This window comes from Scomber scombrus, chromosome 12 (assembly GCF_963691925.1).
Source record: "Scomber scombrus chromosome 12, fScoSco1.1, whole genome shotgun sequence".
NCBI lineage: Eukaryota > Metazoa > Chordata > Actinopteri > Scombriformes > Scombridae > Scomber > Scomber scombrus.
This window is the reverse complement of record NC_084981.1, coordinates 18,733,664-18,752,982: the sequence shown is the minus strand read 5'-3', so window position 1 is coordinate 18,752,982 and position 19,319 is coordinate 18,733,664. Positions and strand designations below refer to the sequence as shown.

Genomic DNA, 19,319 nt, shown 5'->3' with positions numbered 1-19,319 from the left:
GAAAACAATCAATTAAATTAAATATAAAAATGTACATTTCAGACAATCCAACGTATTTAAAAAGAAATCAATAAAACTCAATATCCAAATCAATATTCACCTAAAGAAGACAATCAGACCAATAATGCATTCAGAGATTGCCCATGTGAAATAAAGAAAGAAACAATGACACAATTTAATAAAAAGGATTTGTATTGTTTGTATTGTCAAACTGCACTACTGCATAACATACACAATACAAGTCATTTACTGACTGTACAACATGCCATTTTGTTTTTTTTTAATAATAATAATAATAACAAAAACAAAAGATGACTATATATATGTACACAACTCTGTTACAAGTTATATTCGTCACTTGTGTCCAGATAAACAGCACTGACAAAACAACTATGGTCATCTTCAGCTAGGATCTAAAAACCTTGATTGAAAGAAACACGGTCAAAAAACACATCATTAGAATAAAATACTGTTCCCACTACGGCTGAGATTCTGTGATTAATGCAATAAATTAAACAAGAGAACGATGAAAAAAGTTCAGATGTCACCCTTGAAATGCAGGGACGCCCCCTTGAGGAGGTGTGGATGTGTATCTCAGATGCCACTGCACGACTGAGCGTGCCTGTTTATTGTATATATCTCATAAATGAGGATTCTTCATCACTCTACTCTTCCATCCATCCGCCCATTCATCCATCCATCCTTCTAGGTTGTCTTCAGTACATCCCAGCAGTCTGAAGGAAGACTCTGCCCTCTGAAATCCACAAAGAAATACAGATTAATAATTATAATTAAATATTTAAACTCTCAATTTAAATAAACTGTAATCAAATTAAGCAGCTCAATCCTTTAGGGTAGACCACCGTGACTGTAACAGTAAGGGGAAAGAGGTTTCATGTTGTTAATTCATTAATACAAATACTGTACAAGGCCCTATACAGCTTTGACCTAAGATCATTAATAAAAGATCGTTTATACATAAGGCTGGGTTCAAAGTGTTTTTTCGGTCCCTGATCCCTGTTTTTGGCGATAAAACTTCCTGGCACAAAGGAAGCACATCCTGCCCCGCTGTCTGACAGACAATTCCCCTTTAAATGATTTATTACTGGGTGTTAATTATGCAAATTATGTCCGAACAAACTCGTCACGAGGACAATTAAGACAGCCTTTAATTAGTGGCCAGTTCTCTTCTTGCTTCACTGGCATTCAATTAAAAATTACCTTTGAACAAGCTAGCTGTCTGCTACAGCGGCCCTGGCACGGCGTGGAGCAGAGGTGGGCTGGAACCATGCACTCTTTTGATGAGGCTGGGCTAGAGATCACTGCTATTTCTTTTTCTGTCTGTTTAAGATGTTACATGTGGGATTTTCTCATTAATCTATCACTGTGAAGACAATAATGTTGGCAAAATAAATATATTAAAACGCCCGTCTCCATTAAAGCAGTAGCCTCAGTGAACTGCCTCATGCTTCATTTAATGTTGTTCAATTTCTAGGGAGCGGTCTCCCTGTGAAATCTTTGAAAGCCCTTCCAGTAGACCGGTCAGTTGAGCATCAAAAGCAGCAGAGTAGGTGAAATAATGAAATATGATGTCCTGGCTCAGTTGATAGAAGCGAAATAAATCCCCACCAGCAGATATATCACTGTTTAGTTCATAATTCTATAGTAAAAATGAACTTTGGAGAAGAACAAAGACAAGAACTGATGCATTTGTTACATTGTACTAAGCATGACACTCATTTTACATCGATTATGAGTGTCACAAAACCTTTACTAATGTTGATAAATGTAAGTATAAATTAATTTAAAAAATGTCACACTGCCAGTATCAGAACTTTTGGTTTAAAAACCTTTTAAGTTTAAAGTTTTTTACTTAATGTGAATTTTGATATTTTCTGTTCTTAGGTAAATAAAATAATAATGAAGAATTTCACTCTGTAACAAGGTTGCCTGTCTTAAAGTTGACTTGTTACAGCAGCTTTTGTGCATTTTTTCTGACAAACATACATTTTTAATTTTTATAAGATGTCTTCATCTTGTTTTCATAGCCTCATAGTGAGGAAGTAGTTTTTGTTATTACCTTGTACTGTTGCCTTGGTGTCCAGCCTGTTGTCATCATGGCTGCTCCCATCCAAGTCCTGGGTCGCGGACTCTGTGTGAGGAGGGGCTGTTGATGATTGATGGCCTGTAGCTTGGTCATTAATTAATAAAGACACTTAATTATAGGCTAATGAACAGTCAGGGCTATGTTGCACTGAAGGCTTGGTGACATTTAGTATGAAAATAAGAATTACTCAGACTACGAAAACTTAAAACTCTGTTTTTAAAAAGGCTTGTGCGTGTGTGTGTGTGTGTGTGTGTGTGTGTGTGTGTGTGTGTGTGTGTGTGTGTGTGTGTGTGTGTGTGTGTGTGTTTATCTTTCTGCTGGTGTACCTGTGTGTGAGTTGGCAGTGTGCAGCAGGCTGTGCTCTGCCTGGTCACGGAGTTTGACCTCCTCCTCCAAGGCCTCCTGTAGTCTCCTCTTACTCCTCTTCTCCTTCTTCAGGCGCTTCTGGATCAGAACTAAACAGAGAAGAAGAAGAGGAGGAACAGACGATGAAGTTAGTACGAAAAGTAAATGATAAATTATTCAAATGATCCTACTATTTTTATGCTCAGCTTCATTTGTATCTACTACTGTGGTTGGAACTCGTTTATTATATTTGCATGTGTTCTCCACACTTCCTGACCTCAATTGTTGCCAAATTTAACGGTCTTTGAAGGTATTGTGTGCTTGGACTGTGTTTGTTGTTTTTGTTGTGGCTTGAATGAAATATTGATTTATAGTTAGTCAGCAAGGCCAGTATACTCCCAGCTGATTATGTTTTTAACAAAAGACCTTACTCACTGACACTTGAAGTATAGTATACTGTGTGAATGTGAATGAAATCAAATTGGATGTGTTCAGACAGAAAGTGTGACAAGTTTGTGACAAAACTGAAGCATCACATTTGTTCAGTTGAGAGGTCATTTTTGGGTCAATTTCCGTCACAAACTTGCAAACTTCTACATCTGGTGTGACCTCATTAAACCGACTGTCCTTGACCGGCCTTTGCTCTCAGAGCACCATGTGTGACAGATTTTGTGGACATGCCAAACTTGATTTACTTTGTAGTATACTGCCAACATCAGTATAATTCACCTCTGCAGAAGCTCTTGAGGGGTAATATACAGTAGGTGTCCTCACTTCCTTATCTGATTTTCAGGTTATTGGAGGTCCTGTCGCTCGGAAGTGGATTAGATCAACCTTGTTTAGCTGCACGGTAAAACTGTTGTGCAAATATGCAAAAACAATGTCATGCTTGTGTTTACAAGTGGAAATTTAACGCTGATAGTAGCCAGGGAGGGAGCAAACAGCACTCCGATCAACACCTGTCAACTAAATATAAAAATCTAAAGATAACACAGACAGTTGAGGGTTTACTCCACTGTCTCTGCAAAGTCTACTTAAACATTTTAAACACATTCAGCCGTGAGTTATATGATGCTTGATGTGCTTTTGCGTACCTCTGTTTTTTTGTTCCATGCTAAGCTGCCTCTCCAATGTCTCTCGGAGCTCCCTCTCCCGGACCAGCTCCATCTTTAGCTCTGTCCTCTCCAGCTGGTCCTGCTTCTCCTGCGCCCGGGCGTTCTCTATGGCAACCCTCAGCAGACCCTGCTTGGAGACACACAGGCACACATCAACAGGTTACACACTGAACAGAAGCCGGGAGAGATGTCTGTCTGTCTTCTACAGACATTTAAAAATGCACCAGGGAAAACCTTTGATCCTATAAATATTTCCCTTTTAGCAAAAGCTTGTTTCTGAATGTATAACATTAAAATATTTTAAAATGAGCCACAGTTACTTTAAAAAGAGAGCATGTAAAGCTCTTCCCCAGGCAGTGTTTTACTCAGGTGTATAATTCCTGACTTTACCCACGCGGGAAAAACAAACAAACAAATAAATCTGATTTTTAACCTCATGAAAGTCAACACTGATCTTTTAACTGCCGTCACATCAGAGTCAGATGAGGTTAAAAACATGTTTTTTTTCTCCGGTGAAAACCAAACCTGCTCTATAACAAAGACATGTAAAATCTGAGAAGCAAGTCAACACACGCCTATCCCAATTACTGCACGTCCTAAATGTCTGTCTTGTGTGCTATTCACCATTTCAGGAAATCCCAAAGAGTGGCTCATCTAGCTTCCTATTCATCTCAGAGTATAATAATAATAAAATCCCGGCAGAGCCTCACCTGGATGTTCGTAAGCAGTGTCTCTATGGAGGACAAGCCTTCTGGGAAGATGAAGGGAGTGTGGTGGAGACCTGCTGGGAGCTTCTGCCCTGCAGGGTAAGATACCCTCTCACAGCCCTCCCTGCCTGATGGGGGTTTCTGGTAGACTTGTCTATCACCGCTCTCCCTGGATGTCTGGGTGGCCAAGGAGCTGTTATCTAGAGGGATGAGAGACATTTTGACGTCTAATCAGTACGGTCAATATTCCTCTGGCTGAATCAGTTTAACATCTTTCTTTTATTGTCAACAAATCTCATGAAAGCACCAAACCAACGATGAACTGATCCTTTTCTGTGTTGCCATAAACTGATGTACTGATATACTTATTCTTCTGTTCCATAGAGCTCCATTGTCATCCAAAAAACACATAAATGAGCCACAACATTGCACTTAGTGACATACTTCTTAACTCAATGAACTCACTCAATCTATGACTAAAATATTCATCATATACTATTCTTTTTATGTATTCATGTGTCTATTCAAGTCCTGTTTTAAAAGATTATTTTTTAAAGATTTTTGTCTGGTACAAATGATTTTGGGGCTGAGCACACAGAAAGTAGTGAGAGTGACAAAATAAAACATTATTTATTTTTGTCCTTTTATGGTACACATTTCTAAAAAGCATCTTGAAGGAACTTGTTCTCTTTGTCTTTTCTTGCTTTTATATTATCTATATTTCTTGGCATGTACATCTTGCATTTTTCTTTACTCTGTATATTACAGTACATTTATCTGGCAGATGCTTTTGTCCAAAACGACTGACAGTAAGTGCATTCAACCTGAGTAGCAGCAGAGGAGAGATGGATGTCATCAAAAATTGCAAATGTTTTATTCCATCCCTCTAAAACAAAACATGGACGTCTCTTTGAGCATTGTGTGTTTCAAAGAAATGCTTTGTAAATTAAATTAACTCACTGTCCTGTGCCACTGACTAACAGAAGCATTTTCCATACACATATTTTCCTGTTTAATACATTATTTCAAAGCATTCAGGTGTTATGTTTGCGCCATTGTCCAGTGAAATATGTATGTAGTGAAGGTTGAATGCACATTTCTAGAATTTGTACCTTACTAATACATTTACTTAATTTCTTGTAAACATATTAAGCTCAGCAGCAAATAGGTGTTTATACTAATTACTGTTTGTGTGTATACGTACACAGAGGTCCTAGTTTGGGGTTGTGAAAATGTGGTTACCCTTTATTAGATGGCACTCTGCCTATTGATAATGCATCACAGCTTGACATCTCCCATAAAAACAGCTAAGAAGCTGCATTATGGATGACCATCTGTTTGTAAACCTGAGAACTGCGTGTTCCTGAATCGTGACAGTGAGGGAGATGAAGATTAGCCGTTTTTCTGCTTTTTTTATTTATTTATTTTTTTCACATCAGGCAGTTGCTCACTATGCGTTTACTATCATCCGAGCCACTGAGGACGAAGACGTCCTGGGAGTCCGGCGGTTATTGGAGCAGAGACGAGTGCGAACGTGCGATGTGATATCTGGCACTTTTCTCCGTCTGTGACAAATGACAGTGTTTTCTCCACTTAGCTGACCACAGCATCTTCTGCTCCAAATCCACCCACCTCCCCTACTCTGCCTCGGCCTCACGTCTTGGCAACTGTCACATTCAAGGTGTTTCACAGATGAGAAGCAATACCCCCCCTCCTCCTCTTTCTCCCTCTTTCTTGCTAAAAGCATTGCTCTGTAGAGAAAGGTAATTAGCAGGTGCTGGCGAGCTCAGCGGAGGGCATCCAACTACACTCCTGTGGCTCACACACACACACACACACACACACGTACCCGCTGAAGTGCGCAGTCAGCAGCGTGGGCTCCCCAGGCTCCTTGGATGTGACTGATCCTTTATTGAGTTACTGTTTTACGCCTACTTTACCTCACACTCACACACACACACACACACACGTTTGGCATAAATACACACACACACACACATACACACGGCTGCCAGCTCGTTTGATCATTTACCCATCTCCCTAACCAAGGTCACTGTCTGTTTTTCTCTTTTCTCCCAACTTCATCTCTCTTTTTCCCCTCTCTTATTCCTCTCCCACCCGTCCCCAGGGCTAATGAACATCACCACGTGAAGACTGCCAGTCAGCGGAAGAGAACAGGAGGGGAGGGAGGGAGAGAAAGACAGAGACAGAGAGAGAATAAAATTCTGCTGATGTTTGGTTAATGGGAGTGAGGTGTCAGGGATGGCCTCTGATCTTTGCTGCATGGATACGTTGTTCAAAGACCACTGAAACAGCACACACAGCCAAAACTGACTCACACACATGCCTACACACACACACATACACACACACACTCAGAGATTATCATACCATGGATTGACAGAATGACAGCGCTGAGGTGCTCTTTGAAACTCTTGTTCAATCCATGATAAACCTATCCTGTGATGTTCTAGGTCAAATACAAAAGCATGCAATCCAGCAAATGTACATGCGTTTCATTTGCATGCAGGAAAATCAATTGGAAATCAATTGCATAAATGCGATGTGTGATGCATGGCATTCATGTTGCTGGTGCCATCACTGCTTTGTCAATATGTTCACAGTTACCTGACAGCATCTGAAACCTTACCTGGGAGGCCTTTGTGATTTTTAGATTCGATTACTGAATAATGTGATTCAGTATTAGAATACGGGCGCGTGCACACACATACAAACTCTCTGTTTCTCTCCCTCTCTCTCGCTGTAGATTTCTGCTGACTGTTTGTCCTTGAGCAGTCCTCATTAAGCTAATGCAAACCTCCCTGACAGAGAGAACCAAACAACTGACGTTGCAGCACCGTGGCAACGCGGGCCCTAACGACAGGGAGGCGGTCGTTATGCAGATGAGGTCCAGCTGAGAGCGCGGGAGGCCGCCTGGCTCGTTAGGCCGCGGCCCGGCAAATGGCTCGCTAATGTAACACCGCTTCCTGGTCTAATGGAGCCCTGTTTTGCAGAATTATTTGTCTTTGCTCTCTGTGGGAAGCCAGGGAGGCCACCGACAGCGAGGAGGAGAGATGGAGGAAAGGAGGTAGAGAGAAGGGGTGAGTGAATCCTTATCGACCTGTTACTGAGACATTTCTTTCTTGTCAACCTGTTAGGAGCCCTTTTAAAATAAATACTAAAGAAGAAACCATCACACGGTTGCCAGAAGCTCAGATATCCAGAGTATTCTGTGACGACAAAGATGGAAGGATCTTTCAAAGCATTAAAACATGATGATTTGTTCAGCTCATTGAAACTGAACACTAGTTGTACTGTATTGACAGGCTTTGTTACACAGCCATTGATTTGTCCAAGAAAGAATCATTACTCATTAATGATCATTAAATGATTAATCACCATAGCAAGAAATTCTCCGAAAACAGCAAAAACTTGACCTTTGAAGGGAAGCTGATACTGTCATTCAGTAAATGAAAATAACGCAAGACAACTCAGTTTGAAGACATGTAGATACAAGATGAAAATTACATTTTTAAGTTCTGCTGAACCAGACCCAAGGCTGACTGAACCTATTTTAATATACCAGTGTATCTTACCTCTGTCATTGTGGCCCCTCTTGTTTTCCTTGCTGTACTCTACTGTCCTGTCTGTCTCTCTGGCCCCCGCCACCACACTTGGGGAATGTCCTAACACGCTGTGACTGTGACTCGATGACAGGCCTTCATGGAGTGCATCTGGAAAGATAACATGAAAAGTCAAAAAATATTATACATTCTTAACAGGTATTCCTCGGATGTTCAAAAGCATCCGTCATTTTCTACTTTCAGACTGGCTCACGGCGTGCGTATCCCACAGGTGAGTACGTACGTATGGCTTCTGCAGTGCGCTCTGTGTGAGACGGCGAACTCGACACGCTGCTGCTGTGATTGGATGACATCTGAGCTTCCTCCAATGAGGGAGAAGGGGAGGGGCTGTCACGCACTCGTTCCTACAGAACAACAAAATATTAACATATGGATGAATGAATGAATGAATGAATGAATGAATGAATGAAATATGGCTTCAATTGAACAAATAAACTAAATGTGGGATTTATTCCAGACACAATACTGCCCTACAAAAGGAGAGAGAGCTACTGGAACTGAAACTGAAGAAAAATTTGTTTAACATTTTTTTAACCTTACCTGCAAACTGTGTGACAGATAATGCTGCTAATCCCTCCCAAAAAAACAATAAAATCACTGGAATAGATCATGCATGGTACCTAAAATGTAAACACACACTCTATGTTTGGATAATCTTCAAGGAATGCAAGGGGGAAATGCAGTGTTATAATTATGTGTTTTGTTTTAGCATGTGTCCATCCAAACACTAATTTGAGGAAATAAATGTATTTACTTACTTTATTTTTTTTAACAGTTTGCAGTTCAAAGGGATTAAGTATATTTCTGTTGTACTTTGTGTCTTTCTGTCAATGCCATATTATAATTTATAATGAAATCAAAAGATAACACAGGTAATACATCCAAGAGTGTGATTTAAAGATAAATTAGACAACAAATTGTGTGAAGACTCAGAAGCTGAAGCTGCAGTTACTACTGAGTCTCTTCATTTAGCTAAGCTTATACATGTCTATACTTATGCAGCTAATTATGCTAAATACTAAATTACCAACATGTCAGTTCATCCTCTCAGATAATTTTCAATTACAACAAGACCTAAAAATCAAATTGCTCCATAATTCAGTCATTCACCACTTAGTTTACACTACAGTCAAAGGTACATTGACATTTTGGACACACAGATCATCATTTTGTGCAACAACTAACAGGTGCGGAGTCAGGATTCAGACACTCTGGCTTAGCGATTTCCGACAGAGCCAGGTTCTAAGGCTCAAACATTTTCACCGGAATTTTTATGACATTTATATGGTAAAACCTCAAACTCAATTTTGACCAAATATTTAGATAGTGCCCTTTGGCTTTATAGAATCATCCACAAGAAAATGTAATCTTGGCCTGGAAATGTAATATGGCATTCTTTGGTTTTTGCGTAACAATTTGGGCTCAATTCAGTAAGCCTGGAAACTCTTTCCAAATCTTTGGCACCCAGTCATCGGCAAAAACAATGGTCTGCATCCTTAAAATTATGACCGGATCTATGACTTCCTGTTCCTGAGAAGGACATGATGAGGTATCATGCTTTTTGAGGACTGATGCCTATTACATTACATTTCTGTTAATATATAATAATTCCAAACCCCTATGAATTTGTTTTAAGTGTGAAATAGCTGAGAGACAGGATTGTTTTTAAGCTAAGAAACCACTTCTTGGCTAAGAAGGTCCAAGGTCTGTCTGTATGCAGGATAAAAACTTATAAATAGATATGGAATTGGCCTCAAGCCATGGAACAACTGATTACATTCTGGTAGTGATCCAGATGTGTGATATCCACCAGCAGACAATTACCAATTTTTAACCATAGCTGTGATAGACTGTACTCTAAATCCTGTGTGTAAAGGATAACAAAGATTCATTTCTTTTAAATTTTAATAATTTTAAGGGAAAGATGTCTTTGGATGAAAACGATTTAATATAGTGGCCCTAATTTTTAGACACCACACTTTTGTGTAACCAGAGTTCCCGAGTGTCTCGTGGACTCAGACGATTACTGGCAGGTGGTCAGGGCCACCGGGCTGATGGGCCTCTGAGTTCACCTTAATGACGGAGGTGGGAGCCCTGGCAGAGGGGTTGGCGTGGAGCTGCGCCACATTGGCCATGCTGGCCAGCGTGCTCAGTCGGTTCATCTGGCCCATCGCCATGGAAACGGAGGCCGGTGCCAGGCTGGCAGGGATCAGAGGATGTGACATCATCATGAAGGGCAACTGGTCCAGAACTGGAGGGGGTCGGGGAATAGAATAAAATAGAATAGATTAGAGCGTCACTGAAGGAGAGAGAGCACAGTAGAGTACAGTAAGAGTCTGTTACTTCTCATATGGCAAAGGTCAGACCAGAAGCTCTGCACAATCAAAGCTGCACAATACATGCACCCGACATGAAACAGGTCTCGACTCTCTCTTCTTTCATTTGTCAGGTGTATTTATCTTTCACAGCTTAAAGGCCTTTCTCTGCTGTACTTTGCACCGAAATGAAAGCCCTGCGTGTCTCTGGCCCTCTCATGACAGGATTGAAACTGTACACCAATATCATTCCTCTGTGATGTCAATATAACCTGGATGACTGCTCTGCTTCTAAACCAAGACTCAAAAATATGTGCCTCCGTGCGTGTGTGTCAGGTGTCAGGGGTTTAGGGAGCATGAAAAAGATGGCCGCAGGAGGAATGCGATAGTAATGAGTGAGGAGAGACAGTCGAAGAAAAGGGAAGGAAGTAGAAGGAGAGAGGTTGTCAAACACTTGTCCTGCTCATTACAACACAAAGACATAAATACAGTGAAGGCCCGAAGATATTGTTGTGACACTTTAGATGCTTTTTGTGTGGGTGTCACCTGCAAAAAAACACAAGTCAGCCTTTCTGGAGTTAATAAAAACTGGCTGACTTTTTCTTCAGTGCCCCTGAGTTCTTGACGATAATCCAACACGTTTTCAGTGGTTGAAACCAAACTCCTATTATCTCGGCCAATCTGTTGTTCGCACTCCTCTTTTTAAGACAAGCATCCACTATCTTTAAAGAAAATCCTTCCTCCCAACAGCACCCCAGTGGGCTGTTGCGGTCCCTCTATTCATGAAACAAACAATCGTGTTGGGGGGGGGGGGGGGGGGGGGGGGGGGGGGGGGGGAAATGACATAAATATTTATCATTTAATAAAAGGAAAAACAAAAACAAAAGAAACACAGGGAGGAAGTGGAACAAAAGAAGCTGATGGCAGTCCTGGTGCTGGGCCAGCAATGCACGCTGGGTAATTATAAACACAAAAGAAAAAATCTTGGACTCTATTCCGCACAATTGTCACAAATAATAGAACGAGTGGATGGAAACAAAAAAAGGCTATCCAAAGAGGAGAGATGAAATAGAACAAATAAAGAAGAGAAAGAGGGAAAAAAAGGAAAAAAGAGAGAGAGAGAGAGAAAGAAAGGCAAACTAAGAAATAAAGGGTGAGGCGTTGACTTCGTGATTTGGGCTCGCCGGACATATGCGCAGAGCTTTGTGCATTTGGCAGATTAGTCTCTCTCTTGCCCAGAGCAGAAACCAATCCAAACAAAAGATCTGTCTGAATGGAGCTAAATAACCAGATGCTCCGACAATTAACTAGCAGCCAACTCCAAATATTAAACCTCGGTTAGAAACAAGCGCTCTATCTTTGTCACCCCCCACCCCCACCCCCCAAACTCACACACACACACACACACACACACACACACCCACCCAGCCTATAATTTAATTTTCACTCTCATTCTCTCGTTCTTCTGAACTCTGCCCCCCCCCTCTTCCTTCACTTTCTCTGCCCTCCCATCACTCTCTCTTACGTTTCATTAAAAAACATCAAAAGTCAAAGTGCCTCTCTTATGTCTCTCCAAACAAACCATTACTGTAAACAAACGGTTAGTGTAAATTTCCCAGAAGATCTTGTTAAATGCAGAAATGGCCGCTCCTGCTTTTCCCCGACCCATAAGGTGTCACACTCAGCATTTGTGAGTGAGTGTGTGTGTGTGTGTGTGTGTGTGTGTAATCTGAGATTGCCTTTGTAGTGGTTAAAGCTCTGGTAGGGGCCTATCCTTCCCATAAGGCTGTGGGTGGCAGTATGGAAAAAAACAAATCATGCTTATGTGTGTATGTATGCCTGCGCTCTGCGTGCATGTGTGTGTGCGTGTGTGTGTGTGTGTGCATGCGTGTGTGTGTGTGTGTATGTGTGTGTTTCCACTTGACTCTATAGTGATTAAGCTTTACAGGTTTATAATGGCTGGTGGTAACCATGCCATCTAACTGCGCACAGATGCTGGTCGTCTTAACTGAGTGTCTACAATGGTAAACAAAGCTTAAGACTGGGAGTGTTTACAGACAGAAAAGAAACACATAAAAATGAACAGTAGTGGGCTTAAACATACTCTTGTAAATAAAAAAAATGCACAAGGACAATTTCTTCTTCACAATATCTGTCCTGCAGCCTTGCAGTGCGCTCCACATGTTTTGTGTGTGTGTGTGTGTGTGTGTGTGTGTGTGTGTGTGTGTGTGTGTGTGTGTCCCAGCTTCATAGCGTATTCCACACAGACCTTCATAAGCCCTGTCATCTGTCTAAACACACTGATGTCGCTTTAACCTGTCGATAACTGTGGGGGCGGTGCATCCGACTTGTTTGTGCGTGTGTGTGTGCGCGTGTGTACGTGTGTGTACGCTCACATGAACGCGTGCGTGTGTCCGCTCCGCCATCGATTGTCCAGCGTTTGTCGTTTGCATTCAGGATAGTGAATTAGAGAGAAGACTATTGATTTGGCTTCAGCCTCTCATCTTATTCATCTCTCTATCAACCCAGTGCGCTTGCTGTCATCCACTTTTGCTCCACTTTTGCTCAGCTGCTCTCCTTCACTGCAAAGCCCGGGATCGGTGCGGTGAAGGGTACAGTTTTTTGTAACGTGTGACTTAAAATGACGCCTGCACTAGTGATGAGCAGCACGAGGAATCCAACTTCAAAATGAGGATATTCTGTGCTTTTCAGGGAGAAAAATAAAGTTGATCCGTCCCTATCATCTCTGATTTTTGTGCCTGTTACTGTAAATGAGGACACACTGCGTAAAGCAAAGACTTTCTTTCTTCCTGATCTCCTTATGCCATATGAACATATGTTATTCATGTTGAGCATGAGTAATTCATGTTGAGCATGAGTAACAGTGCTGTTTTGGGTCTATGCTTTCTTGATGTGATGACTAATAAGTACTAATGATTTGCCGGTAATATTTTGAGGCTACAGAGTGGATAACCAACTGTGTTTTTCCAGAACCATTTTCTGAATCTCATCGAAGCCCACAAGTATGCAAACAAAAACCCAAGCTGAAGCACATAAATTCACACACAGGCATTTATCATGACCCGAAAAACTGAAAAAAATTGGTGATAAAGAACACAAATCTGCTCCTTATGTTTTGATGGTTTTGGATTACCTGACCCAGATGTCTTTTTCATCTGAAAGTCTGACTAATCCCTGCTGCAGTTTGTTTTTCATCCACTGTCTCTCGAAAGGAAACGCACAGGCAACAGAGGTGATGTCACATCCTGGTTTTAATCAGCTTGGTTCAGCAGCCGTACACGCAAACACAGCTGCTCGAGTCGTATTGACTTGGCACCACAGATGTGTACGGACAACAACCGCACGACGTGTTATACGACTGTAATTAAACATTTCACACGCATGCATATGTGTGTGTGTGTGGATAGACAAACGGATAATGCTCACCCAATCCGGGGTTGTGATCGTCGTTCTCTCCGTTTGGCCCGCCATGTTGTTGGTTGCTGTGGTAACTGGCCATCGCCTCAAGCTTGATCTTCTTGGCCAGGGCAGTCAGATCTGAGAGCAAGACAGAAAAAAGAAGGAGAGGAAAGAAATAAATAAAGAAAAAAGAATCAATAAGAGCCAGATCAATGGCCCCGGTGGAGGATTAGAGCAGTGGGCAGGCAGGAGGTTGTCATGGGAAGGCAGAGGCCAACCATTCATTCTGACTGCACCACTGCACTGGCCATTTAGTTTTCCAGGGAATCAGCAGTGATAGGAACAAGCCAGGACATTCATCTCTCCCACACGGGGACATCACATCCCACAGCACAGCATACAGGACGACACTCTCCACCTTTTAGCCAGAGAGTGCTTCTTTATCAGTATGAATTAAAGGCATTAGAAAAAAGTTTTTAATAGGGGTTGCGCTCCTCTGGATAATACGAAATGCAGAGTGACAAAATGTGGCAGGAGGGCTGAGCCGCATTTTAATTTGTGTCTTGAACCTCAGAAGGTAGTTTGACCCATGGAGCAACCTTTAAAACTCTTATCTGATGGCACAGAAAATTAAATATCTCTCGCACTAATACAGACAAACACAGCGAATTATTAAAGTTGGACAAACCATGCAACTGTGCAAACACGGCTGAGGAAATACAAACAAGGCATAAGTCTTAATTTCCTGATTGTGGATACATCTAAACATTTGTAACAAATTGAGCTGCTGAGTGTTTTCTTTTTTTCTCTCTCTCTCTCTCTCTCTCTCTCTCTCTCTCTCTCTCTCTCTCTCTCTCTCTCTCTTACACAATGGGCGTCTGAGGTGAATTGTCTGTCCGAGACATCGACAACCACAACAAATTGTTCCTTTTCTTCTCATCTTCTCTCCTTCTCTTTGCTACCCTCTTCCCTGCTCTCCTCCCATCCCCTCTCCTTACTTTTACCTTTTCAAATGTCAGCATCACAGCGGGACATAAGCCACCGCGTCGTGTGTGTGTATGTGTGAGAGCAAGAGGGCGAGAAAAAAAGACTAAGGAGGATCACATCAAAGATTTTCCTGCCTTTTACGCTCAAATGTCCTCCCTCTCTCTGTCTCTTTCTCCCCCTCTCATGTGGCCAGTTCTAATCAGTAGCGCTGACATTGCTGCCGTGCCCTCTCCTTTGGTGGAAAAAGACTCTTTTCCCACTGAGAAAGATGCTCTTGAACGCTTGTGCGTGCATACACAACACACACACACACACACACACACACACACACACACACACACTCAAGCACCTTTGAACAGTGAGAGGAAGCGGAGGCTAATAGAAAATGGCTTCTTTTGAGGCGGGGAATGAAAAGATCAGGTTGCAGCGAAGAGCACAAAGCCAAGGGCAACTTTGAGAGCGGTGAGGTGCCAACAATTACTTTTCTCCCTTTCTCTGTACTACAAACACACACACATACACACACACACACTCGGCTCACACACAACTGTTTGTGACAAGAACAAGCAGTGCTATGGCCTTTAGCAGCCATTTGACTAACACAGCTCTTGCAAAGTCAAAATATAAAAACCAAAATATGAAACAGACAGATTCTAACATCGCAAATAACAGTTTTTTCACCTGTATTACATCATATGTGAATTATCCTGAGATTTAATTTCATATGTAAAGAGACACTGAGGGAGTTAGAGCGACAATCACGTGTTCATAAACAAAACCAACATGTGAGACTTTTCAATTCAATAACAGGTTTCAAAGGTCCAAATCTTACTCAACTTACTAGCTGACTATGTGTACTTATAATTCAAGATAAAAAGACCAAGCTTGCAATTTATGAGTTCTTTTCTCAGGTGTCAGCAGTGTGTATGCTAATTTTATTAATCAACACTCAGGTTGCCTCCCAGAACCCCGCCTCCTCATACTATTGATGATGGGACAATGTGTCATCACGGGGGTCTGCAGGAAAAGTGGTAAAAACCGCCCCATCGTCTATCTTTTCTGCATAAGCATCCTGCTCTTTCTTTACACTGACTGCTGCCAGGTCGTCCCTTTCACACAAAATTTGAACTTTGCCAACAGCTCCTCTGAGGGCCGAAGCAACAATGTGTCACTAATTCACTCTTTAAAGCAGCTTGTGGAGCCAAAAGAGGAATTTCCACTGTGGCTCCTGTACAGCAAAGAAGAATTTTTACACATTTTTAATGTCAAGGATTGTACCTTGACATTAAAAATGTGTAAAAATGGAGGATTTAGAGAGTCAGAGAGGGTTTATTCTCTCTTAATGAATCTTTGATACAGAATACACTGACAGATGAATTGAATGTACTTGAACAACTTTCAAAAAAATTACTATCTGTTCACTTTTTTCATATTTAAGATTTAACTATAATTTGTGGTTGAAAACGATGCTATCTTATTTTATCTTCCTGGTTATTTGAAAATGGCACCGTTACATTGGGCTACACTGATATGAGAGTGATTTTGCAATAAGCAGTGGCAGCACTTCTGTTTTTGGCATGTTTTGCCTTTTGTTGTACAGTTGACAGTGAAGTGACAGGAAACAGGGGGAGAGAGGTGGGTATGCCTTGCAGCAAAGCTCAGTGTTATGTGGCACACACAGCAACCAATCAGCTACGGGGATGCTTCAGCAACAGTCGTTTTAATGGAGGCAGTATTAATAATGTTAATGTATAAGTACTTACAGTTACTGACAAAAAGTTTAATAAAACGAGCATAACCCTGATGACTTTCCTTGATTTATTTTAGTCTTAAAAATTTCAAAGTTTTGAGGTCTTCAGAGTCTCTCAAATAGCATAAGTACTTACTAACCCTAACCCTTATAAATAGAGTCTGGCCAATATATCAGTTGGCTGATATGAAACTGTCCCAGATATATCGGTATCAGCACATATGTTGCCAGATATGCGCTGTTTTGGTTTTTGGGTTTTTTTTCTAAGGTTATATACAGGCAGCATTTTAAGTCCATTTGACATTTTCTTGATTCAAGTTTAATTTGTTCTATAGATCTTTTTTATTTATAATTATTTGTAATTATTAAATTCCAAGTGAAGTTTACAGTTTCAGTGCATTGATATTTTATTTTTTTTTCACAAATCAGAGCTTTTATTACTTTATTCTTTTATTTATTTTGACTAATGAATTATAAGGGTTAGGGTTTTTTGCACATTGTACATAATCACTTTACTTAACTGCAATTTTATAGTCTTTATGTTCCTTAAATGCTATGTGGTCTGACCACAGGGTCTGATGTGACCATCATTGATTATATTTGACTGCATAACAGTAGTTCTGCTTTCTTAGTTTTTTTCTTATTAGAAATGAGAAGGAAACTATCTTATTTTTTACCCAGTTGCTGCAACTTCAGGGCAGCAGCTACACTTCTCTGTTGTTCATAAACACTGGTGTTACAATATCCTCCCTGAACGTTGGTTTGTTGATATGTACTCATTAAAAGTGAGGGCACAGGTTACGATAAAAATGAGATCCTGATCATGACTTTTTAATGATAATTGAAAAAAATACTAAATACAAGAAGCAGAAATCAGAAACAGGTGTTTTTTAAATACACAAAATGGAAAATTTTAATTTTGAAATACATAAAACAATAAAAGATATCATTATGACTGGGATATAAAAATATCTAGAGATGTACTGTTACTGATATCGAATACCAGTCCAATACTGACCTAAATAACTGGATTGGGTATTGGATACCATTATTTCAATAAATAACTGTTATATTTTGTTTTATAAAGTTAGAGAAGTTGATGTTTAAGCCAAGTCTGATTTTGTCTTAAACATAAAGGAATGATCCCAGTCTCTTCCACACAGTGAGGCATACAGCTTATTAATTAAACACTGGTATCAGATCAGCACTCAGTATGCACCAGTACCTAAAACCAAGGTATGAGTGCCAGGACTGAAAAAGTCAGATCAGTGCATCCCTAAAAATATCACTTACTGTATTTGTGTTCATCACATTATTTTTCCACACTTTCTTTTTTGAAAAGTGCAAACTTTTGAAATTTGAACATGATGACAGTCTATTCAATTTGAGGCAAAACTAGTCAGTTTGACGAGCACATTGGACATCTTAATTATATGGTGTCAGAAAAACATTTTCCCAGCAGTGGTAGTTTAGTATGTCTGTGTTCCTGTGTGATATTGTTTCTCCAGTACACATGTGTACTGGAAAATGTACGTGGAGAGTCCTGGGTGGTCACCTGCAGATTGCATGATCCCAGCGTGCATCAGACCACTGTGAGACAGCATGTGGTGAGTCCCGCCCTCTGTCACACTCTGCAGCCTCTTGGGCGGTCGGCCAGGCCTCGAACTGCAGGCAGAGAACACAAGCCAACGTTAGTTATTAGGCAGTTTAATACTTTACTCTCTCAGTCAGTCATGCTGAGACTGAGATGGGTGGCCTGGTTAGAGAAACTGCCCTACAGTCTGTAAACCTCTGATCCTGCTGAAGTGTCAACAAGCAAAAACACTGAAACCTGACCGCTTCCAGGAAGGCTGCTGTACAGCAAATCTGACCTCCCTGTGGATACGAGCAAGCAAAAAAGGAGTTTCCCTATGGCATCAATAAAGCACCTCATTACTGTTCAGCTTACTCATTCATTTGTTTGCTTATTAAATGTGTTTGCTTGCCTCCCTCCCTCTCCATCCTTTCCTCAGTTGGTCATTCATTCCCTCTTTCCCGCCATGCCGCAAATTTCCTCAATAGACGCTGTGACTACAAGCAGATTCACATGCTTTGATTGAGCCGGGCATGCTCAATCAATCCTGGAGGAAGTACGTGAAAAGCTGTCAGACATCACTTTGGCTCTAACTAAACGGTGTGAATGTCCTGACAGGGGGAATGACACGGGCCACATCAGGCTTAATGACAACCAGCACAGCTCATCTCCTTTCATACCAGCCTGAATTCAGCTAACATGAGTCTGTGGGCATGCGTGCATACGTGTATGAGTGGGAGTGATATTAAAAGACAGAGTGAGTGAAAGAGGGGAAAAGAGAAGGGGAAGAGGAGATGATGAGGGTGCAAAAGAAACAGAACAATAAAGAAGATGAAGAGTTAGACGGAGGGAAAGAAGAGGATATGTAAAGTGAGAGGAAAAGATGAGAGTCTTAGAAAGTGAGAAAAGGTGGGAAAGAGGGAAAAAAAGAGGGAGAGATAGACTAGCACCAGCAGCAGCTTCCTAGCGTGGGGTGTCTTTGAGCAGATTTTAATTAGAATCTAATCCAGCCGTCATTAAGGCCCCATAAACGAAGCTGTCAGTCAGGAGATTAATGGAGCCTCATTTGCATATTGCATATAATTCATCAATTACCCAGCAGAAAGGACCAATCCCCTGTTGACACACCCACTGGCTGAGAGGGGGGGAAGATGGAGTGAGAGTGAGACAAAAAGACAGAGAGAAAGATTGTGTAGTCACTAGCTGTGTGAGAAAAACAGGTACCATGCGTGCGTGTGTGTGTGTTTGAGCGCACACCGGTGTGGGAGCAGTTGTGTGTGGTGTGTGTGCGTGCGTGTCTGTGTGTGTATGAAGTGTTCAAAGGTTAATTTGATGAGCCGATGAGCTCCACAGTTC

At 41.2% G+C, this 19,319-nt stretch overlaps 1 protein-coding gene across 4 annotated transcripts in view; it reads right to left on the bottom strand.

Moving 5' to 3' along the window:
- Positions 1–153: 153 nt before the first annotated feature.
- dachc (dachshund c) overlaps positions 154–19,319 on the bottom strand; it is a 26,692-nt gene continuing 7,526 nt past the window's right edge. Inside the window, exons 2-11 of one of the 4 annotated variants that reach the window (XM_062430661.1) lie at positions 17,946–18,055; positions 13,681–13,791; positions 9,991–10,169; positions 8,142–8,262; positions 7,871–8,008; positions 4,278–4,474; positions 3,547–3,697; positions 2,434–2,562; positions 2,081–2,191; positions 154–754 (exon numbers count right to left, since the gene is read on the bottom strand). In XM_062430661.1, the coding sequence (XP_062286645.1) occupies positions 717–754; positions 2,081–2,191; positions 2,434–2,562; positions 3,547–3,697; positions 4,278–4,474; positions 7,871–8,008; positions 8,142–8,262; positions 9,991–10,169; positions 13,681–13,791; positions 17,946–18,055 (1,285 nt within the window). In that variant the 3' untranslated portion in view covers positions 154–716. The remainder of the gene's footprint in view (positions 755–2,080; positions 2,192–2,433; positions 2,563–3,546; positions 3,698–4,277; positions 4,475–7,870; positions 8,009–8,141; positions 8,263–9,990; positions 10,170–13,680; positions 13,792–17,945; positions 18,056–19,319) is intronic. The other 3 variants (XM_062430663.1, XM_062430665.1, XM_062430662.1) reach the window with 3 other exon arrangements.